Consider the following 11,856-nt stretch of genomic DNA (forward strand, 5'->3'; position numbering starts at 1 on the left):
GAAAGATTCAATATGAGTGAATTAATAGATGTAATATGAAAAATCATGATTATTTCTATAGACATTGAAAAGAAATTTCACACAATTCAATACCTATTCCTAATTTTGTAACTCAATAAATAGGATAAATGGAAATTGGATCGTAAGTGTTATGCTTGATGGGGAAACTGTAGAAATGTTAGCATTGGTAGTAGGCAGAATTCTAACCAAGGTGGCCTCTGTGATCCCCACACCCTGGTATCCATACCTTGTATAATCCCTTCCTTTGGGTGTAAGTAAAACCTGTGACTGGCTTTTAACCAGTGGAATATGGCAAGGGTTAAGGATTTTGCAGATAAGATTGATATCCCTAATCAGCTGACTTTGAGTTAATGAAGAGGGAGATCATCCTGAGTGAGTCTGACTTAATCTGGCAAGTCCTTTAAAAAAGGATTCAAGCTTTCCCTGGAAGACTTTTCTGTTGGCCTCGAAGAAATAAGCTACCATGTTTTGAGAGGCCTCACATGGCAGGGAACTGCAAGAAGCTTTTAGGACCTGAGAGCAGCCCCAGACCTGCAGCCAACAAGAAAACAGGGACTTCCTTCCCACATCTGCAAGGAACAGAATTCTGCCAACAACCACTTAAGCTTAGAAGAGGACTCTGAGCTTCAGAAATTAACATAACCTAGCCAATATCTTCATTGCAACTTTATGAAGTCCTGGCAGAACACCCAGCTAAGCCGTGCCTGGGTTCCTGATACATGGAAACCGAGCTGCTAGATGCATGCTCTTTTAAGCTGCCAAGTTTGAGGTAATTTGTTAGACAGGAATAGAAAACCAATTCATCACTGAAGTGAGTATCAAGACAAGGATGCCTAATATCACTATTATTTTTTTCTCAACACAGACAATGCAGTGAAACAAAAGAAAGAAATCAGTGGTCACTTAAAAAGAAGGAAGCAAACTTAATATCTGCAGATAATATTATTAAATACCTGGAAATCCAAAGAATATTAATTTAGAAATCATAAAAAGCTGTAAGAAAATTCAGCAAGTGGAGCAAAAGTCAACAGCTTCCATGTTACAAATAAGCAGAAAGAAGATATAAGGAAAGACCTAACTCCCTGTAGCAACACAGAAAGATAATGTATCTTGTAGTAACCTAATAAAAAATATACAGGAACTACATAAAGAAAACTTTTCAAATATTAATGAAGCATACAAAAGATTTATACAAATGGAAAAACTACCATGTTGTGGATAAGAGAAATCTCAAGCAAAATATGTCAATTTTCCTTCAGTTAACTTAAAAATTTCATATAATCCCAATGAAAATACCAAAAACTTTTTTGTTGAGGCTTTTTGACAAGTTGATACTATAGTACATATGGAAAAATAAACATAATTAGCTACAAAAACTCTGAAAAAGAAGAACAATGAGAAGAAGGCTAGCACTATTAGATATTAAGGCATATTATAAACCCTATCAATTAAAACAGGGTGGCTGTAAAGAGGTAGTCTAATGGGATAAACAATACTGAAGAAATAGGATATTCAATCAGAAAGGCATATTGAACCCCTTCTTTGCAGCATGAAGCAAAAAAATTAACTCCAGGCCAAGTAAAAACCCAAGTATTAAAAGCAAAACTTTAAGGTTCTCATCTTAAAAAGAAGAGAAAATCTTTATGATCTTGATTGGGCTGGCTATGATTTTTTTAACCCCATAGATGCACAAACTATAAAGAAAAATATTTTGATAAATTGGGCAGTCACTCAAGATGATTTTTTTTCTATGTTGTCCAGTCTGGCCCTGAACTCCTGGGCTCAAGAAATCCTCCTCCATCATCTTTCCAAGTAGCTGAAACTACAGTCAGGCAGGTTTTTAAAAACAGATAGCTTCAGTGCAGACATGTAAGCAGAGTCTTGATTAAAGTGATTTGAGCAGTAATTAAGCAATAAAGGAAGTAAAGACAGGGACTGTTGACTCCTGTTTCGATATATTTTAAAGAGGAAAGGAATCTGAAGCTCCATAATATTTTGGAAAGAAACACTAACAATCAGGAGATGTGGATTTGAGCCCCTGATTCCACTTCTGAGTACCGGAAAGACCTTGCTCAAGTCCCTTAATCACTCTCTCTTAACTCACAGCCCAGCATTCCGTCATTTATACCGTGCTTCTTACATCTTGAAAAATACTTCAATCACTGCAGCACAAAGTGCTCAGTCTCTCTTCCATACATCCTGGGTTGTTGAGAAAATTAATTGAGCTAAGTTCCTCACAAATCAGGTTAAGCAGACCCTTTCATTATACGTGTCATAGCTCTGTTGCTTGATAGTTGTCCATCTGTTCTCCTGACTCCTCTAAAACAGATTTAAGATGGACATAGAATCAGAGTGCAGAAAGGGACTTTAAAGAATCTAATCCTATTCTTAGATGAGGAAAACTGGAAACTCAGATGAGTTACTGAGGGTCACGCTGAATTACTGCCTGAGCTGCCTCTAGAATGGAGTCCTTATTCTGACCTTGGACACGTTCATGGTATATCGTGGTGCTTTCTCAAGTTTTCTTGACCACCTCAGTGCAAAGGGCTCTCTCTTTTCTGAACACTGGTTATAATTTGCTGTCTGAAGATTTTACTCAGCATATACCTACTGTTGTATGTTTCTAGTTGGCTTTTTATATGTGCAGGCCATCTCCCAACTAAACTGTAAGTTCTTCAAAAACTAGATTAGAGAGTTTTCCCTAGGGAAGTATTGCTAGGTGATGCTTAATCCTGAGCAGATCTCTCAATCTCTATAGACCTTGTTTCCCATTTATAAAATGGAGATATTGATTAAATCCTAATACAAGTACCATTATAGTTAAAATTGCTCTATCATAAACCCCACTGTTGACCTTATTTTTCCCAAACCATCTTCTTAACAATGAAATTCTGGTTTAATAAAATAATATAAACAATGTTGTATAGAGTTCATCTCATCAGGATTGAACTTGTAAAATACTGCCTTTATGAATCCCACAGGGATATTGTAAAACCAAAAGAGTTGAGTATATGAAAGCATTTGGGAATGGAAAAAGCATTATTCAAGGAGCAACGAATCCTTGATGGGTCTGGGCAAGAGAGGTGTCTCAAATGTGCTTTCAATGGGATCATCCTGGACAGGCAGAGTCATCCTGGCAGACACCTGATGAATTATAGGGTATATTATAAGGAGATGTAGAGTAATTGGTTTGGAGGAGAAATGATGAAGTAAAAATGCTTTCAAAATAGTTACTAAATTAAGGATTATTATAGCAGATACAATTCTGTATCAACATGTTCCTAGAGAAACAATGGAAGGAACTATAGCAGAAAATTTTAAAGTACTATAAATTATCCTGTGCCAGCTATGAAGAGTTTATTTTCACTTGTACAATATGTAAATGATTTAACAAAATATATCATTTAATTGTTTTAATTTTTATCCCTAAAGTATTATAAAAATTATTTGCCTTAATAATTTTTCTTTTTAAAATCAAAATCCTATTTTAAGCAATTTAGAAATCTGTGAAAGAAACATTCACTAAACATGCTCTATGCTTTCAACTTGTAAATGCATTGCTTGTAAAATAATGCTCATTTTAGTTGCTGATCTCTAGTGATTCATACTTGTCCTTCGTAGGAGTTCCTATGTAGATCAGATATTCTGAGTGCTAAAGGGAGCACTGTATTCTGTTCTCATCAACAAGCTAACTTAGTATAGGTGGCTAAGTCTCAGACTGTAGTATTTCAGAGTGGGAGAAGTTCATCAGAGAAGAGCCCAGGTAGAACTATTTGTTGCTTATCACACATCAAAATCTGTACATACTTTTATGGTTGGTTAACCTAATACCTATTGTTTTAGTACACGAACTATATCAGATCAGCATGTTGACCAGTGAATGGTGAATGGTGAGTGCTTACTTAGAGATACCGTATATATCATAAGAAAGTGCTTAAAATTTGCCTCTCTTAAGGAAAGGTAGTGTAATTTGGACTTATTATTAACTTACATTAATTAATCAGGAATTTAAAACATATTTTGTTACAAAAATCATAAGCATTTAGGCCAGGTATGGTGGCTCATGCCTGTAATCCCAGCTCTTTGGGAGGCTGCGGTGGGTGGGTTGCCTGAGTTCAGGAGTTTGAGACCAGCCTAGGCAACTTGGCAAAGCCACATCTCTACAAAAAATATAAAAATTAGCTGGCTGTTGTGGTGCATGCCTGTGGTCACAACTACTCAGGAAGCTGAGTAAAAATAAAATAAAATAAATTTTAAAATCATAAGCATTTGGAAAAACAAGAAAAATAGAAAACAGGAGGAAAACATACTAATGTCTCAGAACCCAGAAACAGTCTTAATGAGACTTCAATATATTTTCTTCAATAGTTTTTGTGCATTATTTTCTAACTTTTTAATAAAAGTTTTAAACATACAGCAAAGTTGAAAGAATATTACCATAAACATCCATACATACCAAACCTACACTCTACTGTTAGCATAGTACTATACAGTGTACTTACTTTATCACATATCTATGTATCTATCTATCCATCCATCAGTCTGCCTTGGGATTTTTAAAATTAATTTCACAATCATTGCAGACATTAGTATGCTTCTGCCCAAGTAATTCAGCATGCATTTAATTAATTGGAATTCAGTATTCTATAGAGTTTTTTCTTTGTAAATTTTACCCTTTGGAGGTAAAACTTACGTACCGAAATGTAAATCTTAGGTATATAGTTGCTGAGTTTTGACAAATCATACATTCGTATAACCCAAACCCTGTCAAAAATTATTTTCTTAACATTATGATGTAAGCATTTTTCTTATTATACATCTTTCTTATTTTTATTTTATCTTTAAAAATTTCAACTTTTAGATATGGGGTACAGTGAAGATCTGTTACATGAGAATGTTATATGATGCCGGGGTTTGAAGTATGGATCATGTCACCCTGGTAATGAGCATAGTACCAGATAGGTAGTTGTTTAACCCACACCCCTACCACCCTCTATGTTGTTCCCATATCTATGTTGTTGCCATCTTCCATGTGTACTCAGTGCTGAGCTCCCAATTATAAGTGAGAATGTGCAGCATTTGGTTTTCTGTTTCTGCATTAATTTGCTTAAGATTATGGCCACCAGTTCCATCTATGTTGCTGCAATGGACAGGATTTCATTCTTCGTTATGGCTATGTAGTTAGTATTCCATAGTGTTTATATGTTACATTTTCTTTATCCAATCTACCATTGATGGGCACCTGGGTTAATTCCATGTCTGCTATTGTGTATACTGCAGCAGTGAACATACAAGTGAGTGTGTCTTTTTGGTGGAATGCTTTATTTTTTGGGGGGTATATACTCAGTAATGGGATTGTTGGGGTGAATGGTAGCTCCGTTTTATTTGAGAAATCGCCAGACCGCTTCCACAGTGGCTGGACTAATTGAACTACATTCCCACCAGCAGTGTATGAGAGTTCCTTTTTCTCCATAGCCTCACCAGCATCTGTTGTTTTTTTACTTTTTAGTAATAGTCATTCTGACAGGTGAGAGATGGCATCTCCCTGTGGTTCTGATTTGCATTTCTCTGATGATTAGTGATGCTGAGCACTCTTTCATATCTTAGTTGGCCTCTCGTACGTCTTCCTTTGAGGAGTATCTCTTCACGTCCTTTGCCCATGTTTTAACGGGATTATTTGGTTTTTGCTTGGTGATTTAAGTTCCCTGTAGATTCTGGATATTGAGCCTTTGTCAGATACATAGTTTGCAAATATCTTCTCCCATTCTGTAGGTTGTCTGTTTGCTCTGTTGATAGTTTCTTTTGCTGTGCAAACGCTTTTTGGTTTAATTAAGTCTTACTTGTCTGTTTTTGGTTTGGTTGCAGTTGCTTTTAGGGACTTAGTCAAAAATTCTTTGCCAAGGCCGTTATCAAGAAGAGTATTTCCTAGGTTGTCTTCCAGGATTTTTATAGTTTGAGGTCTTACATTTGAATTTTTAATCCCTTTTGAGTTAATTTTTGTATATGGTGAAAGATAGGAAAGGTCTAGCTTCAACCTTCTGCATATGGCTAGCCAGTTATCCCAGCACCGTTTATGGAATAGGGAGTCCTTTCTCCGTTGCTTGTTTTTGTCAGCCTTCTTGACGATCAGATGGTTTTAGGTATGCAGCTTTATTTCTGAGTTTTCTATTCTGTCCATTGGTCTATGTGTCTGTTTTTATACCAGTACCAAGCTGTTTTGGTTACTGTGGCTTTATGGTATAGTTTGAAGTCAGGTAGCGTAATGCCTCTGGCTTTGCTCTTTTTGCTAAAGATTGCTTTGGCTGTTCGGGTTCTTTTTTGGTTCTATATGAATTTTAGAATTTTTTTTCTAATTCTGTGAAAAATGACATTGGGAGGTTGATATGAATAGCTTTGAACTGTAAATTACTTTGGGCAATATGGCCATTTTTATGACATTGATTCTTTCAATCCATCAGCAGGAAATGTTTCTCCATTTATTTGTGTCATCTCTGATTTCTTTCAGCAGTGTTTTGTAGTTCTCCTTGTAGAGATGTTTCATCTTATTGGTTAGCTGTATTCTCATGTATTTCATTTTATTTGTGGCTATTGTGAGATTGTGTTCTTGATTTCACTCTCAGCCTTGGATATTGTGTATAGAAATGCTATTGAATTTTGTATATTGATTTTGTATCCTGAAGCTTTGCTAAAATCGTTTCAATTTGAGAGCCTTTTAGCAGAGTCTAGAATTTTCTAGATATAAAATCTTATTGTCAGCAAAGAGAGGTAGTTTGACTTCTTTTCCTATTTGAATGCTTTTTAATTTATTTCTCTTGCCTGACTGCTCTGGCTAGGACTTCCTAGAAATCTTCATAGGTATAATTTTAATGACAATATCTGAGATTTTTAATTTTTTAATTTTAATTTTTTTTTTGAGACAGAGTTTCACTCTGTCACCCAGGCTGCAGTGCAGTGGCACTATCTCAGCTCACTGCAACCTCTGCCTCCTGGGTTCAAGTGATTTTCTTGCCTTGGCCTCCGGAGTACCTGGGATTACAGGTGTGTGCCATCACACTGGCTCATTTTTGTATTTTTAGTAGAGACAGGGTTTCACCATGTTGGCCAGGCTGGTCTCGAACTCCTGACCTCAAGTGATCCACCTGCCTCTGCCTCCCAAAGTGCTGGGATTCCAGGCGTAAGCCACTGTGCCTGGCTGAATTATTTTTCTTTTCTTTTTTTAGAAACATGGTCTTACTCTGTTACTCAGGCTGAAGTGCATTGGCATGATCGTAGCTTGAATTGTAGCCTTGAATTCCTGGGCTCAAACAATTTCCTACCTCAACCTCCCAATACCTGGGACTACAGGCATGTGCTGCTACACCTGGCTAAATTTTTTATTCTTATTTTTCTGTAGAGATGGAGTCTCACTATGCTACCCAGGCTTGAGTTCTTGGCCTTACGTGATCCTCCTGCCTTGGCCTTCCAAAGTGCTGGGATTACAGATATGAGCTACCATGCCTGGAATATGATATGTTAAATTTAACTCTTTTAATTTATCTTGAAACTATTTTGGTGTTTTGTTTTGAGTTGGAGGTTTAAATGGATCCTTTTCCAAGTAGTTAAATCTATTGTCTCATTGACATTTATTACTTTCCTTCTTCATTGAAGTGCTTTACTTCCCTTATAATTCTGATTATCTGATGTTTTACATTGATTCTTCCATATTATATACCTTCCATGATCATGCCTTGATACTCTCCAAAAGTATCAAAGCCAAAATTAACATTAAATTCTTGCGTTAAACAAAATCACTTTGTTTTAGCCTCTGTGGTAAAATTGGGATCCAATGCTCAAATATCCTCTGGCTCCAAAATTCCCCTGTTATGTTTAGAACCAGATTTTTCATTTGTAAACTGCCAGACCCAGAAGTTGAGAGCGAGACCTGTTTCTTTAGGAGGCAATGCCCTGGGTCCCAGGTTTATATGTGTTTCCTCTTCCTCTTCCTCCTCGTACACTTTTCCCCAACTTTCTCCGAATGGCCAAGGCTGCATAAGTTAGTATAGTGCACCATTTTACACTTTCCCATAAGAGAGAGTAAATTCAGAGTATAGATACTTAAAGCATTACATAGATATTAACTAATCTCCTACCAATTGAAATTGTCACTATCTATATCCTGACACATTTACCACAGGAATCTGTGAGTCTGCATTCAGCTGACTTGTGTGAGCTAAATGACCTGAACTGAGATAGGAGATGAGTAGTAGTTATGATTCAGCAATTCCAGTAAAGAAATGCGTTTTCTATCAGAGTTGTCAGATAGAGGCAGGAGAAGGCTGAGAAACACTGAGGTCCTTGCTGTTATCGTTACTCAAACAGAAATGTCTGTCAGCAGTGGCTGGGAAAGAATTCCTGCTCTGAGGAGTGGGTGGGGGGGGATTAGGGGCTCAGAATAAATTATTTCAGGTTTCTCTGGTTCAACTAATTGTTGCTTTGACTTTTGGATTAGTTATGATTTAATGCAAAATTTCTTTTCTTAACAGGAAATAAAGGAAAAGAAGAAATTCTGCAAAATGTATATAGAAGACCTTGTGAAGGAAGCCACAGAAATCAACATGAAAAATGAGGCTTTGCAGAAGCTTTGGCCACAGATGTTCATTGAGCTTGTTAGGGATGCAGTCATAGAAATTCGCAATAAAAATTCCTATATGAAGCTCTGCCTACAGCAGATAACAGACCAAAAATAAACATGGCCTTTAGTTACAGTTGATTTTGGCAGTTTTATTTTTTGAAGGGTGAAAATATGCAGGCTATACGTGTTAAAACAACAGCAACGCTATCCTATAAACCAGAAGGACTAGCATTAAAGCATTATTGCCCACTGTTCTCATAGCTAAAAGTTAAGAAGGAAAGCAGGAGAAAGGAAGGAATGATTTCCTGTATGTAATGACCAAACAACCTTTGGGAACTAGGCAGTGTTCAGAGACGGCATAGCACTGCATCCTTGGTTCTTGCTTTGATTGGTGCCCTGCTGTAGCCCAAAGCATGTAGCATTTGCTGACGATTCAGCATGAGTTGCATCTACCTACTTTCAGCAGATAATTTTCAGTTATTTTCCTTTTTATTTTACATCATGATTTCAAAGCCAAAAGTATGTTCTTTTTATGAGTGAAGAATAAACTTACTAATAAATTAGTAAAAATAAAGTATGTTTGCCTCATTAATCCAGTCAGAACTGTCATATTTATTGTATGTTCCTCTTTATTTAGGTAGGGTCCCTGCTATTCACCTATATGGAGGATGCCACATTCTTCTAGGGATGCATTCTCAGGGAACGACAGGAGGTCCCAGGAGTCACTATGGGCGGAGCATATGAAAATGAGTCAAAACTGAGATAGGAAGAAAATGTTTTGTCTTAAGAGACCTGGACTGACTATAAAATGCTGTTACAAATCAGTAAGTCTGCATCTCTGAAAGGTGTTTTCTTCCATTGTTGGCGCTCGGGGGCTCCTTTTATAGACATGCATGTGTACCTGTGCCTCAGAAGTATTAGGGTTGCATGGGTGAAAGGTTCTAATTTTTTAAATTTCATTTGAAGATCAAATTCATGCTGATGAGGAGGGTAATGGTTCTGAGAAAGACCCACAGCCTTAAGATCTCTTCATTTCTCTTCTCCCAGAAGGAGCGCTTAACTTTAATAGGTTAGCTTTCTTCTGATCATAGCCTTTTAAGGCACACTGTCCTGGTTTGGCATCTTGGCACTTGGGCCGTCAGGTTCCTAGCATGTAACCTCAGTTTCCTCCTAATAGCACACACTTCATAAGACAGTCATGAGGATCAAATGAAATCATGCATGTGAAGCGTTTCTCCTCATGCCTGGCACACAGCAAACACCCAATGTATTGAGCTTTAATTCATACTCTTCTGGATGTAGGTTGAATGATAGCGTTGGTGCCCTAGGACAGAGGAGCTGTTAGCATTGCTTTCTGATCCTTCAGACGCTCCAACTGAAACATGGATCGTTTCTCATCTGGCTAGTAAACAGTGATCTCTCCTGGGGCTTATATATTGTTTCGTGTAGAGATGAGATCCCAGCTTGAAGGTAATGTTAAGAGGAGAACCAAGAGTATATTTTGCGTGGATTTCTAGCAGATTGGGAAGAGTAGAACTTGTAACTCCTCGGGAGTCTGGGTAACTGTTCCTACTCTAGGCTTTGAGGATGAATGGCCTGGCTGTTTAATAATCTGTCTAGCTTCCTGCATGTCTCTCCTTCCCTAACCCTCCCAATCCCTACTGCTAAAGAGACTTGACACTCACATGCTTTCTCAGCCCAGTCATTCTGGGAATTTTAGGAACACTAAGCACTCAATGAAAAGGCAGCAAGTCATTCTGGCCACTGCTGGCTCTACCCAGACCTTCTGCTTCAGGCCTGGAAATAAGGTCTCTCTCTTGTTCCTGAAACCAAGCCTCTTTATTCCTCAGCTTTGGTCTCTCCTTCCTTCCTACCAGAGTTCCCTTTTGTCTGCTCCCACTATCCCATGCCGATTTCTACTCCTTGAATCCTTATTTTGTCTGGTCTCAAACTTCCAATGGCTGTGTCCTCCCATCTAGCTGTACCCTCCAAACTCATTTTGCTTTCTGAAGTTCCTCGGTGAAGATAATCCCCAGATAAAACGACAAAGAGACCTGGGTCTGGGATCAGTGAGGGTCCTATGTTGTGAGTGAGTGGTAATCTAGGGAATAAATTGCCCTTTCTACTTGGAATTTTCCAGAGTTTTCAGGGAAGGGGAAAAGCTGCAAATTCCACAGTCTGAGACTCTCTGGGCTAGTGTGTGCTGAAGAATTGCTTTTTTTCCAAAAGGGATCTCACATAGAAACAATATTTTGCATTTGCCTCAAAAGTAGAAAGATTCAATACCTCGATTTAGGGAGATATTATACCCCGTGTTCTGGTACAGCAGCTGAATGGTGAAGTGTGCTGGTAGACCTGGGGATGGTTACCAAGTGTGCAGGGTGACCTGAGGCTGCTTAACTATGCTGCTGAGTCGGAGGATGGTTCTGGTATCAGCTCCTCACTTCCTGAACTTCATTCCACTGAAGACCTGGCACTTAAGATAGTAAGTACAGCCCTACCATGCTCCTGATCTCTTCCTTATCAGGCAGGGAATGCACTGGGATTCATATTCTCTTCAATGAGTAATCATCATAACAACAAAGATTCATTGAGCAATGTCTTGCACTATTATAAACTCTTCATATGCATTCTCATTTAATCTCCTAACACTGCAATATAGATATATATATGTATAGATATATATATTAACAATCCCATTTGAACACTAGAAAACTGAGGCATAGAAAGGATTTAAAAAACTCATCTAAGGGTATTTCAGCCAATAAATAGTAGACTGGACCCACATTCACTGTTAGTCTTAAGGGTCTAGCACCTGGGAAGAATTTTGATGCCCATGGTGGTTCCTGATCCACTTTCATGTTTCGTCATTATACTGAGGACTAGCAAATAAAAGATGAGAATTACTCAACTTTATCTACATGTAAAGCATATTGCAGACCATTATGTGCAGTATAAATACTAACATAAAATGTTACACATTTTAGGTGTAATATATAAGTACACATGTACAATGTTAGTTATTATTTAAGGATATACATATTAAAATATAAAATATTGGTGGCTAGATTCATTCCAATAATGTGTAGAGAATCAACTTCAGGAGGTACAATAAATTAGGGGGACCAGTTGGGAAGGTGCTGCACTATTCTAGGCAAGAGATAATTGTGACTTGGATCAAGGTGATTAGCGACAGAGGTGTCAGAAAGTGGTTGGATCTTGGG

General features: G+C 37.7%; 1 protein-coding gene across 11 annotated transcripts in view; it reads left to right on the forward strand.

Annotated features, from left to right (window-relative positions):
- LRRC49 (leucine rich repeat containing 49) overlaps positions 1-9,206 on the forward strand; it is a 135,878-nt gene extending 126,672 nt beyond the window's left edge. For 6 of the 11 annotated variants that reach the window (XM_032244667.1, XM_032244670.1, XM_032244668.1 and 3 more), the window contains one exon: positions 8,544-9,197. In XM_032244667.1, coding sequence (XP_032100558.1) covers positions 8,544-8,747 — 204 coding nt within the window. In that variant the 3' untranslated portion in view covers positions 8,748-9,197. Of the gene's footprint in view, positions 1-7,414; positions 8,515-8,543 lie in introns of those variants that run through there. The other 5 variants (XM_032244671.1, XM_032244672.1, XM_032244676.1 and 2 more) reach the window with 2 other exon arrangements.
- The last annotated feature ends 2,650 nt before the right edge of the window (positions 9,207-11,856 follow it).

This window comes from Sapajus apella, unplaced genomic scaffold (assembly GCF_009761245.1).
Source record: "Sapajus apella isolate SASKATOON/1434 unplaced genomic scaffold, GSC_monkey_1.0 scaffold55, whole genome shotgun sequence".
NCBI classification, from domain to species: Eukaryota; Metazoa; Chordata; class Mammalia; order Primates; family Cebidae; genus Sapajus; species Sapajus apella.